At 37.9% G+C, this 16,958-nt stretch overlaps 1 protein-coding gene across 6 annotated transcripts in view; it reads right to left on the reverse strand.

Annotated features, from left to right (window-relative positions):
* The window catches only part of LOC311427318 (uncharacterized protein), a 35,103-nt gene extending 18,397 nt beyond the window's left edge, over positions 1–16,706 (reverse strand). For 3 of the 6 annotated variants that reach the window (XM_084504631.1, XM_084504635.1, XM_084504632.1), the window contains exons 1-4: positions 16,061–16,706; positions 7,171–7,208; positions 6,301–6,346; positions 4,697–4,777 (exon numbers count right to left, since the gene is read on the reverse strand). In XM_084504631.1, the coding sequence (XP_084360757.1) occupies positions 4,697–4,777; positions 6,301–6,346; positions 7,171–7,208; positions 16,061–16,673 (778 nt within the window). In that variant the 5' untranslated portion in view covers positions 16,674–16,706. Of the gene's footprint in view, positions 1–4,696; positions 4,778–6,300; positions 6,349–7,170; positions 7,209–16,060 lie in introns of all 6 variants that reach the window. The other 3 variants (XM_084504633.1, XM_084504634.1, XM_084504636.1) reach the window with 3 other exon arrangements.
* Positions 16,707–16,958: the final 252 nt, after the last annotated feature.

The following is a 16,958-nucleotide window of genomic DNA, read 5'->3' on the forward strand; positions in this document are numbered from 1 at the left end:
CCCCCACAACTCCACTGGAAGCTTGCATTTTAGCGTTCATGGAAAATTTTCCATTTGTGTAAGAAATTGTCAATATATATATATGTATTTTTATATATACTTAATGCAAGGTGTATATCAATGAAGAAACATCCTGTAAACTCTGTGCTGCCCTGCTGGTAACTTCTTGGAAGCTGGCTGGTATTTCTACACAGTTAACCAAGGGGGATTTTCAGTGGCTGATTTTTCTCTGTCCCTCTAGTTCAAGGAAGAAGAGCCAGTATTCAGAAAGCTACCATTCATTGTTTGTACCAACAGGACATAAACTTACACAAGCAGTCAATTTACTTGATCTTTAAAAACTTCCTAAGTAGAGCATGTGCATGTTTCTCTCTCCTTCATCACTTTTATGCTATGGGACAGTGACATTCCTTACACTATGATGTTTGGGTTTACAGCCCAAATTTTAGCCTGGGTAGTTGTCCTGAGCCCACAGAGTTTTCATCCAGGTGAGGGATTCACCTTGCTTATTACCATAAAACTTTGACACAGTATCCTAGTTAAAAACTTAAATGTTTAAAGATTTTAAAATCATAGCTCATTGTATATGGGGGGTAGCTGCTAATTCTGGCTCACGTGAGTATGACAACTGCGGATGTGTTTCTACCAGCCAAATAAAGTTTTCTAAAGTGGACAAAACATGTTTGTATTATGTATGAGACACTTCTTTTGGCACTTACATTATTTTAAAATTAAACAATTGGCAAACTTCCTTGTTCTTCTCCATGAAGGCATTTGTAATCTTTTAATAACACTACGTTGCCATGTATTTGTTAAAAAATTGTTTACTATAACATTACTAGAGGTTACTTTTCATGAATATGTTTGGCACTGGTGACTGCAAGAAAGGGCAGAACTGCAAGAAAAGGAAAAAAAACATCTCCAGGTTGCTACATTCACCAGTATTGAATGGGATGACACAGACCTCATTCCTGTTGTAATTCACCTGAAATAGGCTCTCCCTGCTAAACACGACTAGCTTATTAAACATGACTAGTAAGGATCTATAGAAATAGTGGAAAAACTGATACACAAGATGTATGTACATTCAGAGGTACCTCAGCAGGCTGGAGAAATGGGCTGACAGAAGACCTGATGCAGCTCAACAGTGGGAGATGCACAGTTCTGCACTAGGGGAGGAATAACCAGTACATGCACCAGTACATGCTGTGGGCTGCCTGGCTGGAAAGCTGCTTGACAGAAAAGACTCCTGGGGGTCCTGGTGGGCATCAAGTTTAATGTGAGCCAACAGCCTCCTGAGTTGCATTAGGAAGAGCATTGCCAACAGGTCAAGATAGGCAATCCTTCCCCTCTAGTCAGCACTGCTAAGATTGCACCTGATGTGCTGGGTGTCATTCTGTGCTCTCCAGTACAAGAGAGATGTGGAAATACTGGAGGGAGAGGCCAACACAGGGCCATGAAGGTGATTAAGGGACAGAGGTATTTCTCATACAAGGGAAGGCTGAGGGAGCTGAGACTTTTCAGGCTGGAGAAGAGAAGTCTAATGAAGATCTTATCCATGTGCAGAAATACCTGATGGTGAGAGCAGAGATGGAACTAGACACTTCTAGGGATGTAAGATGCATAGGACATAGATGGTTATATAAGAAATTCTGCTTAAACATAAGAAAAAACTTTAACAGCGAAGGTGATTGAAACAGGCTGTCCATGGTGGGTGTCTCTGTCTTTGAAGGATATGCAACACCCAGCTGGACACTATTCTGAGGTCTATGCAATCCTGATTTGGGCAGGAGCTCAGGCAACACAGTCTCCAGAGGTCCCACCTGCCCTTCTGTGATTCGTGACCAGGTGGATAAAAACATAGCCCAAAATAACGTAACAGTGAGGTAAAGAGAATAAGGAGAACCTTCAAGGTGACTAAAATCCATTCCCTAGAAGTAGGGGCACCTCATATGAGACCTCTGCTGAGCCAAAATAACACATTTAAAAAGGCAATTTCTGTCTCCAAGAGGACAAGAGAAGAACCTGAACACCAGGAGTCCTGCATAGCTCTGGGAGCCAGGAGGTAGGAATAGCATTCTACCTAGGGAAAAAGCAGTGACTACATGTAAAGGGCCTCTTATGAGGCTGGGTGGGACTAAAGCATAGCTGCTTGCACATCCAGTTCTGCACACCACCTAAACATAGTGTGGAGCTTTGAAACAAGGATTAAAGCTTTCAGTTGTTATCAGATTTTTTGATTATTATTATTATTATTTAATTACTACAGGTCAAAAGTGACTGCAAGTACTGACCTATAAGAATTGGCAAGTCTTAAAAAAAAAAAAATCAGGATCTAGTAGGGCATAGCTAAGCAACAGTAAAACTCTTCAGTGCTAGGAATCAACGTAGGAGTGAAAAAAGTGGTACTTAAACTCAATTTCAACAGCTGAAAGCTTTTGTAGAACACCTGTATTTATCATATGAATAGTGAGATTGATAGTGAGATAGATGGTGGTGTGCAAACTTACACCTTAGGCAAGAAATACTATAAAAGGGAACTGTTTTTCAGGGGCACTCAGGAGTCAGAGGAACTTGTCAAAAGATTTTAAATATAAAAAGAGACTATGGTGAATTCCTTAAAGAACTTTAAAAGGTTACTGTACCCAGAATCACACAAATACTATAATATACCTCCATTTGAAATACAGTAATATATACCAATGTAAACTGGAGAAAAACTGAACAGGATTTGTGGTCATGAGCTTAATCAAAAATCAACCAAACAAACAAACACTATTGTAAAATGAAAACAAAATAGTTATTATTAATTAACATGAACTCAAAGGGCAAAGCAATAGATGTATTCCACTACAAAGAATGACAGAATTGTTGAGGTTGGACGGGACCTCTGGAGGTCACCTGGTCCGAGCCTCCTACGTAAGCAGGGTCGCTTAGAGCAGGCTGTCCAGGACCATGTTTTTGAAGACCAGGCTTTTGATGATCTCCAAGCTGGCAGACTCCACAACCTCTCTGAGCAACCTGTACCAATACTCTGCCACCCACATGGTAAAGAAGGGAATGACTTCCCTTGGTGAATCCATGCTGACTACTCCTCATGATTTTCTTCTCCTTCACATGCCTGGAAATGTTTTCCAGGATTAGCTGTTCCAACACTTCTCACCCTCAAAAGACCAGAAGTGCTTATAGTAAGAACTATCTTCTATGACCTGTCCCACAGATAATATAAACTTACATCAAACAGTTAATATTTGCTTTCCTGTGGCTGTTGTATTAAACTGAGCACAGCTGGATGGAACAATATTTTCCCCAAAAAGTTGGAATAGATAAACAGCATCTTAATTTGTTCCACAGTAGATAATATATTCTTTATGTTGAATGCAAACTGTAACATTATACAATCTCTGTATCTCATCTGGTTTCATAGTTTACAACTCAGTAACATTTGAACTAAGAATTGAAACATGCCATTGTAACACAGTGCTATCATTCCCTCACCGTTGTCATCATACTTCTATCAATCCTCAATACACCAGAAATACTGTTTTGTATTTAATGTGTGTAACTCTATTTAAAATACAAGCTCAAACTGTGAGGTACTTTACATATAGGATTTGCAATAACAAGACTGCAAATACTAAACAGGTTCCTCTGTTTAAGCTACATCCCACAGAGGACCAGCTGTTTCTCCACATAGCCAAATAAAAAACAAGTAACATGCAATCCCCAAAAGATTTATTGTTTATTTTCCCAGTGCTTCAACTGCAATTTTCATATATTTTAGTATTAAAAACAATTAGTTGATGAAGACTTCAGAATTTAAAGTGTGAGGCATTACTAAATTAAACATTGTTGAAGACTGTAATTGTTAAAAAGAAGAAGAAGAAAAGAAGAAGAAAATAAGACATGATAATGCATTAAAAAAAAAAATACTTTAAATTTAAAAATAAGAGTTTCTATTTTTTCAGAGATAAGTACGTCTCACAAAATGAAAGTTCTGCCGCATGGAGTTTAAGAAAATTAAGTAGCATACTTTCCACCAATAACAATAAATTATTCTATAATAAAATGAAATAAAATTATGTAAGAAACTGCTGCCTTTAAAAACAGATCCATTTAATGATTCATAACTTTGTTGGGTTTTGTTCTTTCCCTCTTAAAAAAAAAAAAAAAAAAAAAATTGTTCCCTTGGGGGCACCTGATGAGCTCAGATAGCATTTTCAAAAAGCTCTCATAACTTGAATATTCAAATTCCCCTGAGTTTCACTGGGCCTGATGGCTTTATTTAGAAGACATATTTCTGTATCTGTTAGAACTGCTTACCTCTTCTATTTGGACTTCTGGCAAGCAAATGACTTCAAAACAAGCACAGAGGCTTGAAATCCATCGGCCTCCTATTGTGACAGGATGGTATCTGTCTCTACCCTAAATGTACTGCCACCCGAAGATTTTACAGGGCCTCAGGTCTTTTGAGTTTAATAACCAGTGAAAACTTCCAGCAAAATAAACTTTGGATTCATCTACACACCTTTCACTCTGAGCTGTGACTGAAAAAAGGCAAAACTGCAGTACTCAAACACATATGCAGACTTAAGGTCTGGCAACTCTGCACTACAGGATTGCCAGGAACTCTTCCCAAATGCAGGTTTGCAAGCTCCTTATTTTGAGGTTCGTATTGTCACCATTTAACACTTACACAGTTGGGACCTGTATGTGTCTGCCAAGTAAGGAAAGCCAGCTCCTGCTGCAGAGGCCTTGGTGTCACAAAAGGTGCTACCTAAGGAAAAAACACAGGCTGACACGTGGCTTTAAGATTGTGAAGCAACAATAAAACAAGCAGTTAAGCATAAAAGCTTCCTGCTTGGGTAATGAACGCCAAATGTTTATATGAAACACATTTTCATTTCAAACACAAAGCTAGGAATTGTGAAACGGATGTGTCCTAAGGGCTAAAATGAATTGTTTGGCCTTTCCTGTCAAAGAAAACATATCAGGCTGGGAACTTATTTGCTTTTTAAAATGTATTTATGACTGTAGATATTTGTCACAATTGTTTGGCACAATTACCTTGGAAATATCTGAGTCCAAAAAGTATTTTCTTGTAACTTAGAAAAACAAAACAAAACAAAACAAAACAAAACAACAACAACAACAACAACAAACACACTATTTTGTGTCACAGATTTTCACTTACTTTAAGTATTTATTTTTTCAGTTAATATTTCATGCAATTCCAAAACAGTGGCTAAAGACAGTTATTTCCAAAATACTCTGCGTGAAGTTCTAATGCTTTTCAGCAAAAGATGGGCATAAACACAAGCAGTAGGGAAAACAGTCACATTTGACTAATAGTGGAACCACAACACATTACAGGTATGTAATACAACCGGAAAGCCATTCTTCCATTTTATTTAAATCTTATTTTCCAAGAGTTGCTTCCTCTGTGGACTACCTTCAGCTTGTAGTAATAAACAAAGGTAACCTTTACATCCAACAAGCTAGTTCAGCTCTAGCTCAACACGGAAATTATAAAAGGTCTCACCAGTAACCTAATACTTTCATAGCAGAAATGATTGTTTCAGTATTGAGGAATAGTATTACTGAAGAATACAAAAGAACTTCAATGATTGAATACATCATTCTATTCCTGAAGTTTAATTTAGCTTAATTAACTCCTATTTAATAGTCATTACAAACAGACTCATTTTTCTCTTAGAAAGTTGGAATACTGTCTTGAAAAAGACTTTTCTAAGCCCAGTTCACCTTCCTAACAACATCATATTAAAAGTCACAATGGAGAGAGGAGATATTCATAAAGAACAGCAGTGTTACTGAGCACAGAGGTTTTGGAAAGATATCCTTATCTATCCTTATAGAAAACATCTTGTAAACCTAACTATATGGAAAGGATACACTTCAGGAGAACCCAGCATTGCATGCTGAGTACACTGTCCACAGGAAGAGCTGGAAAGCCTGGAAGTGAGTGAATATGCAATATGATAGACATATAATCATCCCCATTATCATTCACAGAATTTTTGTCTCTAATTAAACGAAAAACACAGAATGTGTTCCCACGTAATAGAAACTCATTCCCACTAAAGCTGCAGAACTTCATTTCTTTCACATTTTTTTTTTTTATAACTAGAGGCTTGGGCCAATAAAATTCAAAGGTAAATAGTGACAATGTAATTATATTTTAAACATCAATTTGAGTTTAATGTAATACACATATAGATAGATAGATAGGTAGATGGATAGATAGGTAGATAGATAGATAGGTAGATAGATTGCACTCACCACTACTACCTGAAGAAGATACTACATTCAGACTGCAAAGCCCATTCTCTCCAGTCACCAAGAAAAAAAATGTTGCAAATTATTTCCAGGCATAAATTGTTTTCCTATTTAAAGTACAAAATGCTATCTAGAGAAAGTCATTCTAGAATTACTTAATGTGATAAGTATACTAGAAGAATATTAACATTTGAAGACATATAAAATAGTGACTACTGAGTCAATTGAAAAGGTCACCTTTTCCAATTTGTTTTTCCAAAATGTTTTTGCACATTGGCAAAAACGCCAGCACAATTACAGCTGCTGAAGTTGGTTTTTATGTTTTGATTTTTAAGAGCACACATGCCTAATATGTACTTGAGTTTGAGAGGCCTCAAATTTACTTTTCCTAAAACAAAACTTTGGAAAAACTAGATGCTAAACATGGTATCAAATCCTATCATAGAATCATAGAATCATAGAATATCCTGAGTTGGAAGGGACCCTTAAGGATCATCAAGTCCAACTCTTGACACCGCACAGGTCTACCCAAAAGTTCAGACCATGTGCCTAAGTTCACAGTCCAATCTCTTCTTAAATTCAGACAGGCTCGGTGCAGTGACCACTTCCCTGGGGAGCCTGTTCCAGTGTGCAACCACCCTCTCTGTGAAGAACCCCCTCCTGATGTCAAGCCTAAATTTCCCCTGCCTCAGCTTAACACCGTTCCCTGTTCCTTTTTCCTCTATTGGACAAAGTAAATAAATAAATAAATGATGTAGCTTTAACATATCTGAAATGTGAACATTGCTTTGCTAAACACAAACTGAAATGAAACTGCATAAATTATCTTTTTACCATTTAATAGTTTTTCACACTGCTTTCCGTAATACTTACTTCAAGTCTGTAAGTTTCCAGTGGAAAATGCTTGCCATCTGTGCCATGTTTTCAATCCATAAATCAGTGAAAAATTTTCAAATAGAAGTGATGAAGAAATTATTTCAAAATTTTGTAGGCTGTAACTTTCATTCTGGGTTAACTACACAACAGTGAAAATTTGGATACCCAATAAATTGTAATATCTTTCTATGATTCTAATCTAAATTAACTCAAATTTCACAGCTTTTTCATAACAGGCTGCTATATGTCATCACTTTCATTTTTCAACTATATCTTACAGTACTGTTAGCACTGACATTTCAGGCAGATTTACAGTGGAAGTGGAAGGCTTCAAAATACATAGTATGTCAGACAAAAAATTACTGTCCCAGTTTTAAAAAGAAAGATAAAGAGATCTACTCAACAGTCAAACATCAAGCAATGTACCTGAGAAGCAGAAAAGGGCAAGGGTAAAAAACAACACTCAGCTAGGCATACTGAAAAGTTTTCTTATTCATGCAACAAATACTGCAAATAAAGTTATGTCTGCAAAATTTTCACAATTTTCACCTGCATTTACACAGCATTTTATACATACAACAGAGTTGAGGCCAAGCACAGTAGTAAAGAAAGGATACACTAGGATACAAGACAGGCCGCATAACACAAAATTTAAAATAAACAACCTTAAGAAGCTGAGAATGGAAATTTCAATGATAAAAGTTATTGGTAAGATTTTTTTCTTTCTATCTGTAAAGCAAGGAAATCAAAATCTTTTTTTTGTTGTTTTTTTTTGTTTGTTTGTTTTGGTTTGGTTTGTTTTTTTTTTGTTTTGTTTTTTTTCTTCACAGCCATTTAAACCACAGGCTATATCAATTAGCTGACTAAAAATAGGAAAGTACTTGGGTGGAACAGATTTGTAGGTATTTGAGACTTACCAGTAATTTATTTAATCAGTTTTCCTATGAATTTTATTTTAATCAGATTTTAATTTTATAATCAGATTTTATTTACCTGAATCAAATTTTAACTTTATTTTTAGCAGATTGAAAATAGCAACCTTTACATTACATTCTATCAGCTAAAAATGAACCATTCCAAGCAGCCACCTAATACCATGTTTCAAGTACGCTTTTTCAGTGTTCATGTTTATAAACAATTGTGCTAACAGGATTCTTAAGTACTCATCAGCAAGTTGATTTTTTTAATTGATTAATTCCAGAACAGGCCTGTAAGTAACTCTTAGTACCCACTGAGGTGGTCTAGTACTTTGTAAGTTACAATAATTGGAAATATTTGGTAACTGACCCAAAACAATAACAAAAACGACAACAAAATCAGGATTTTCCACTAAAGTGATAGTGACCCAAAAAGGAACTTGACAAAGGCAGTTACCTGAAACAGCTCTAAAACAATCTAAAGTAGTGAAACAGATTAAAACCAACAACAAAAACACAGTAGCTAAATAAAAATAAAACAAATAGAAGCCAGAGAAAAGTAAGGCAGTCAAGGTAAACTTCCAACATTCTGGAAAAAACAACAGATTATCTTGCATTCAGAGAAGTTTTATCATCCTTCAGAAAAGAAAAGAAAAGAAAAGAAAACAAAACAAAACAAACAACACAATGAGTTCTGATCCCCTTTTGAAGTTTGCAAATGAAGCTATAAGCTTAGATGACTATCCAAATTAAAGAGACTAAATGCTTAAACATTTGCAACACTAGGAAATTCAATATTAAGCACTTTAAAAATGCATTTTAAACAAGCAGTTAGTGAGCTAACAACTTGTATAATGCTACTCATAAAACAAACAAACAAACAAACAAACAGAAAACTTGCTTTCCTTGGCAGAGGAAATCATTGGACCTGGAAGTGATCTACAGAAAAAAAAAAAAAAAAAAAAAAAAAAACACCCTCTTAAAGAGTAAAAGGGAAAATATAACCAAAGTTTATATTTAATACTTCATTGCATAACCTAGAGCAAAACTATTCCCCAGGTCAATATTTTCATTTTTATGTTTATTCTTTCAAACTGGAATGCTCTTTATGAAGCATTTATTTGTTCAGTTTGATCATGTGATCGTGTGCTCTTAAAAATCAAAAGGGAATGAAATTATTAATGGCTTTGTACGATTCTCATACTCAAGTGGAAGCTAACTTAAACCAGCACTTCCTAAACATAAAATCAACGTCAAATACTTGGAGAGATTTTTCTCTTTGTGTAGTGAAAAAAAAAGTGACATGGTGATATGCAGCTGACTTTGTTAAATACTTTTTGACAGAAAACTGTGTTCAATAGTAGCAATAGATGAATAAAGATGTAGTATAGCCACCCTTACACCATGAAAATAAGGTAAAGAACAACAGTCCTTGCCTTCATTGGGTGCTTTCATTAGCACTAACTTAACTAGTTAACTTAACTAGCCAGCTAGATACATTTATAAATATTACATAGATCATTACAAAAAAAAAAAAAAATTGTTTAAAAAAAAAAAAAAAAAGCAGATCATCAATCTATCAGACCTAGTTAAACTATATGGGTAAAAATGGGACTGTGATATCACAGGGTATCATGATGGAACAAATCTTCCATTCACTTGGGAAGGTTTTGTGCATTAATGGTGCTAAAAATATGGCAAAGTTGTACGCATCACAGTGAACATAATAAAATGAAAGCATGCACCATTGGGTTTGCTTTGTGCAGACAAAACTATTATTGCTTAGTTTACACAGCCATTGCTGCTCAGACAGTAATTCAACCAAGTGTCATGCTTCCTTTTGAGGTTGAAATTCCTTGGTACTGCTGCAATATATCACATGTTCATTTCCCTTCACTCAGCACCTAGTCCTTCACTCACCATGCCCCTATAAAAGAGAGAAGCTGTGGATTCTTGAGAATTTATTTTAAGCTAGCCACTGTATTTCAGTTTCAAAGCAGAGAGATATACTATTTTATTTACCTGTGTCTACTGTTACTAACACGAGGCAAACAAAGTAAATTATACAAAGAACAAATAACCAAATACTGTTAAAAAAAAAAAAAAGGCATCAGAAGGCAATCCTACCAAAAAGCACTTAGCATTTTCATAAAAATTAGTTATTCATTTCATCATTTTTTCTTTTTCTTTCACAAGAGTATGATAACATTATACTACTTACTAAACTCCCTGTTAAATAAAACCATATAGGTTTAGAAAATTCTAATTTTCCCTTGCCTATTACTACTACATCCTTCAGAAACAAGACCAGGTGGGTCAAAGTGAGAAAAATTTTTAATTATTTTCCTCTCTGATAGCAGACACAGAAAAAAAAAAAAAAAAATTGCATTTTCTCCTGTACTCTCTTTTGTTGCTTTCTTCAAGCAACATTAAGAATGAATATTAGATACCTCAGAAAATGATGGAGCACCAAAAATCCAAAATGATTAACAGTAAGACATTACTTTATGGAAAAATTGCAGGCATGCCACTTTACTCCTTTCAGTGTTCATTATTATTTTGGGACCATACAAGTAACAAACATTCTCAACAGATCATGTCTTCTCCTCATTCCTCATCTACCTCCTTCCAACATACTGGAAGGGTTTTGTAAACCAGGTGATTCAAAAATAAAGAAATAAATTGATTAATTAATTTAAGGGAAACAAAATCCCGGGATTCTTTTCCCCCTAAAAATACTATGCTTGTTTTATCTTAAAACAACAACCATTTCTATTTATCTAGTAACGGTTGTGCCTTTCAGCATTAAAATAAATAAATAAATAAATGTTTTGATAGTATTAGTATCAACTAGAAATGACAATTACATGCCTCCCAAATGAAGCATAGACTATACTAGAGTTGGAAAAAAACTGACATTCTCATTTAATACCCAGTGAAATTCAGCAATAGGTAAGAAGGAAGATGCATTTGTATATTGATAGAGTTGTTCTTAGATACCCTCACATGGTCACCAGACTTCATGCTTCACAATGCAAATCAGCCATACACAATCCTAACAGTCTGTAAATATTCTACAACTGCCCGTAATGACGAAGCATGAGAATTGAACTGAAATTGAATTTTTCAGTATTTGTACAGATTAGCTTCTGAAGAAATGGATTGTCTTGTTGATTCTCAGAAACTGTAGTACATGATCAGAATTTCAAGGCATAACAGGCACGGCATCAGTTTTCTCTAGAGAGTAAGTTGTGAGAATCCTATTAGCAAACCACTAAAATAAAATGAACAAGAATTAACTACATTCATGTAAAATCATAGTTCTTCAAACTGAGACAGCATCCTCCTATTACACCTTTATAACACAGACTAGTTTCACACTACTTTTTCTCATTATTAGTTTTCAAAAACTAGGAAATAAAAAGAACAAATTTACCAGGTATCTCTTCACCAAAGCTGTCACAGGTACCACAAATATGTCTGAAAAGGGCAAGCACAGACAACTTGGAGGAGGAGGGTTGCAGAGGAGCAAGCAATCATTATTAGGTATGCTCTCATGACACAGGGTACGTGTACTCCAGCGTACTTATCCCAGGAAGGAAAAACAAGCGTCATTATTGTCAGTGAGGAGCTGAGACACAGCAGCAGTTTTTCTCATGCATATGTTTGCAATGAAATACTGAATTGCACAAAGATGCCTTGACTGCACCCTTCAACACCCGCATAGTGTCTGGTACAGTTGTTCCTGCTGAACTTTTTACTCAGATTCTGTCTCAACCCTTAAGGTTTTCACTGGCCTTTCATTCACCACAGACAGGCCTGGCTACCAACAGAAATAAAAACAATGCATAAAAAACATATTCCAAACAGAAGAGCAAAGAGTTTCTGGTAGTTGCAACCAGAGAGAGATATAGTAGAAAACTGATAAGCTAGCAGGCAAAGCCATTAGTTCATTGCAAAAAAATCCTATTCATTCCAGACTCTCAGTCTTGCCCCTTATATTATCCAAAGGAGAATTTGTTTAAATTAGAGTAATCTATGCAATCTAATGACTTTTATTAACAAGAACATGGACAGATCTGCTAAGGACTTGGTAAGACGGCCTTTACCTCCAGTATACTGATATATATATATTTCCTCCCTGCATATCTTTCTGTCTCACACAAATTCAGATCAGTTTCATCATGGAGATGTTTCTTATTCCTACACTACCACTCAAAAACAATCATATTTTAACACACCTATGAGTGTCAGCCTGTCCAGTGCCAAGAAAAAAATTAACCGCATTGACATCTAGAATTTTCCTGTTCTCAGAAGGATAAAACTATGCTTCCCATAGAAATTTAATGACTTCTTTTAGGAAAACAAAAGGCCACAGGGTACTTCTTGCTACTGCAGTGAATGTCACAAAGTAATTAGAAACCAGTCAACACCTGTTCTCTCTGTACGTGTCTCAGACACTTTGAGAAATGTAAAAATCAGTGCTGGTCTTTTACTACCTCTGAAGCTCCAAAATGAATGGTTTAGTCTTCCAGGTTACTGCTTTCTTCTGTTAACCCTTACGTTTTAAATGGGAAAATTCTTAGACTAGAGTTTCTCATGCACAATAGCAATGATAGATCCCACTAGAGCTTTCATTAAAGCCTGATTTTCTGTTCTCTCTCATTGCCAAAGTATGCCTTATATAAGACAAAAAAAAAATTATATATGCCAAAGAATGCCTTACATAAGACAAAACAAAACAAAACAAACAAACAAAAAACTAAAAAGTGGTTCACCCATGTGATAGGATCAACGTAAATCTTTCCAGTTGCTTAAAAGAACATGAAGGTCCGCAACAGCACATCTCTCAAAGGTGGAGTGTTCTTCCAGTGAGATCTGGCATAGCATTGTCTGTTTTGAGGTTTTCCTACTTCCAGTCAGAAGTCAGTACTGCCAGTCTATTGTCTGTACACAAATTGTTAAAACTGCTGTGGATTACAGCTCCCAAAGCATCTCTCTCTGCTCAACGAGTACTGAAGTATCAAGGAGCAGTGACTCAGCCTGCCAAGTATGACCCTCTCCACACCCGGCCATTATAATGATGCACACTGGAAGAAAATCCTCTTGAGGCGGCCCCACTGAGCCTTCAGAAGGACCACCTGTGCTAATCTCCACTGGTTTTAAGTCGTAATTATGCTTACGTACAGTCACAAGCAGCATTATCCTCCCCATGCTTAGAGGTTTTACACTGAAGTTTAATGCACAATCAAGTGTTTCTTTTATAAACCTTTATGTACTTTAACAATATTCCTGGTCAAGAATACAACACTTGTCCTCTCAGACATTAAAGCTGTTTTTTTAAAAAAGACATGCCTACTTCCTCCAGCACCAAATCCTCTTAATCAGTAGTGTTTAATGGGGTCTCTTTATTAACAGAAGTGCATCTATTACTGTCATGTAAGGGAGCATGAATTTTTCACACCCTGACCTGACACAGCCAGCAAAGCTTTGTCATATAACTGTGGTATTAAGGCTTATTTTAGAAACCTGAAATGTCACCCGTAAGAGTGTCTGTTGTCCAAGAGTTCTCAGCACTATGGAACAACATGAGCTGCTTCCAAAGTCTGCTCTGTCACTCAGAATGCGAATCTTGGTGTATTTGACTGCGGAGAGGAGTGGGAGGAAGTCAGAAACAGGTATTCAAGGGTAATAGTGAAAAACAGTGTTTTACACAAAACAAAATTAAAAATAAAAAATCCATTACCCAGTATATTTCTCAAGAGTAATCAAGATTTGAAAATGTCTTATATCCCTCTTTATTAGCACACAACTGCCGTGCTACAAATTTGCCTACAGAGAAGAAAAAAAAAAAATCACTTATTTGCTTCAGCTTGGAAAACAGATGACTGAGGAGGGATATAACATGTCTGTAAGACCGGAAGAGACATAGGGGAAGAGTAAATAGGTAATGACAGACTTCTGCTTCTTTCAAAACTGCTAGGAGTTTTTAAATAAAAGGAAGAGGCCAAACAACAACAACAACAACAAATATATATATATATTTTAAAAAGAGTTCTTTCATGCAAAACACAGGTAGGCTGAACATGCCCTGCCACTAAGTGCTGTGGCTGGCTGAAAGATGCTAGGTAAATTCATGGAAAAACCATGGAGAGCTGCTAAAAACTCAGGAACTCCATGTGTCTCAGGAAGCTTCTGTGACTGAAATGGTTGGGAGCTAAGAGTACTGGCTACTGGAAGGAGAGGAGTTGTGTTTATGCCACACTCATATAATTACTTGAAGACCTGCTTTCAGAAGACAAAACATTGCTGGATGAACAATAATCCAGAATAACCCATTTTTTTCTCATTATGTAAAAGAAAAAAGGTACTAAAAAAATGTACCAGATGATACATATATATATATTCTTTTTATTGAATGGAACTACATGCTTTAAATTATACTTTCTAATGTATATTTAACATAACTGGGCGTGCAGGGTTACATCCATGTTCTAGAAAATACCTTAAATACTACCATAAACAAATCAGCCTTGTCCCAATGTTACATGTTGGTAATGTCAGAAGGAAGTTTTAGTTTGTTTATTGCAACAGGTAGTTTCAAAAAAGGCTTGGTATTTCAAAAAAGGCCCCAGAGCCCTGAATACTGTCACAGAGGAGTGCTTTCAAAAAGCTTGTTCTTTGAAAGCACCTTGCTTCTTCAGCATTTTAAAGCCTTTTTTAAAGATTTCTTCTGCACAACTCCACCTAAGGTTTTCCTCAATGTCTTTGCATTACAGCATGCAAACAAGTCCTTTCTAAAAGTAGGAGAAGATAACTACAGTGCAACAAGAACAAGCAGATTGGCATGGGACAGTATTCAACCTTACTTCAGCTTTTTAAATTTACAACTTTGCATTTACAATTTTGAACTGGGACTCAAACATTATAATGGACAGATTTGCCCTCAAAACAAACCAGTAACTTCACTTGACATTGTGGCTAGCAGGCATGTAGGCATTCACTGTAATTTCTCTGTCAAAACTAAGCCCTAAATGAGATAAAAGCTTTCCTTTTTGAATCCATGAAAATTATTTTCATTGAAATACCTCAAGGGTTGGAAAAACCCAGGCTCCAGAATGAAGCCCCCTCACGGCTGTCCATCCATGGGCTCTCCCCACCATGAAGATACTCGAGGACATCACCCCCAGTTAAAAATGCCATCCCATCTCTGCTGTGAAGGTATACACGCACAATTCCTAGATGCAGCAGGAGTTTCATCATCAGGCTCCTCGTGATTTGCCTACTAGGTTCTGTCTTTCCATCACCTACCAGGTTTAGTCTTTCTATATACTTTCCCTTAACTTCAAAAATCACACTAAGAATCTGACATTTCTTGTTCAAAGACCTAAGAAATTATGGTTGGTTCCAAACCACAAGTAAATATTATCTGTATATTTTGCTTTACTTTCAAGTGGACAACCTGACCAATAAAACATGTTTTCAAATTGCTGTGTGCAACACGTAACATTCATAGCTGTACACTGCTGCATGTAGCTGGAGAAAGTGTGGTTTTCAATGATTTGAACAGCAAAAAAATACAAATAGAGTGCTGATGCAAACTTATGTTTGTTTGTTTGTTTGTTGGGGTATTTTTTGTTAGCCCGACGTTTTTCAAAAGTTCGTCGGGATAAAAGGCACTGCGCGAACCTCGGCACCTCGGCACCTGCAGGCAGGTGAGCTGACTCCTCCGCCGCAACGCCTGGACAGGCAGACCTCGTTCCGTATAAATACCCGCCGCAAAACCCAAAGTATCCACCCGCTTGCCCCAAGCGCCTCACTCAGAGCCTTGCACCTAGTCCAAGGCAGATGTGCAGCACCAGCAGCACCAGCAGCACCAGCAGCACCAGCAGCACCAGCAGCAGCACCAGCAGCAGCACCACCAGCACCAGCAGCTCCGTGCCCGGAGCCCGGCGCCCCCCGGCACTCACCCAGCAGCAGCAGCTTCAGCTCCCGGCGGGCGTCCCGCTTGTCCCGCCGCAGCTGCCGCTCGATCTCGGCGCTGATGCGCTGCGACTCCTTCTCCTCGGCCGACAGGCAGCACCCGGCCATGGCCTGCACCGGGGGCGTCCCCTCCCGGCCCGGCACGGCCCGGCCCGGCCCGGCCCGGCCTCGCCTCCCGCCGGCCGGCCGGCAGGTGGGGGCCGCCTCCTGCCCACGGGGCGGGGGGACGCGGGCAGGGGCGGCCCCGGGGGCTGGAGACCCGGGGCTGGGGACCGGGGGCTGGGGGCCGGGGTCGCGTGTCCTGTCCCAGCCCTGCCCCGGGCACGGGGCCTGCTCCCGGCCAGCGGGCGGCTTCGTCAGGGGTCGGCGCCCCGGGGGCTGAAGGCTTGGAGTTGGCGAGGAGCCGTGAGAGCGGTGCTGGCAGCCTTCAGCTGCCCAGAAGGGCGGCCTGAAGCTGCTCGCGGCTGTCACATCTGTTTTCGGGGGTCTTGCGGGTCGAAATGGGCTTGGGTTTGTTTGGCGGGTGTGGTGGTGGCTGCAGGGGGAAGGGGCTGGTGGGCGAGGAACAGTACTGCACAAGAGACGGACACTACGGTTCATAACTACATTGTGTATACATTAAAAAATAAAACGAGGGAAATACCAGTTTCTCCAATTTTTAGTCAACGTATTTCTTCAAAGTTTCCTTAGATTCCCATTCGATACTCTCTCGTCCTCCTGTCACTTCTCTTCTGTTTCACTCCAAGCACAACCCCTGCAAAGATACTTGAACTTTTGAACTTGCAGAGTTTTAAATGCATCTAGTAACAAGCAACAAGGCTTGTTATTAACTCAAAGTTTATGCAACAGCGATAGGTGAAACCACTAGGAAAAAAATGTAAAGAT

Source organism: Aythya ferina, assembly GCF_964211825.1.
Source record: "Aythya ferina genome assembly, chromosome: Z".
NCBI classification, from domain to species: Eukaryota; Metazoa; Chordata; class Aves; order Anseriformes; family Anatidae; genus Aythya; species Aythya ferina.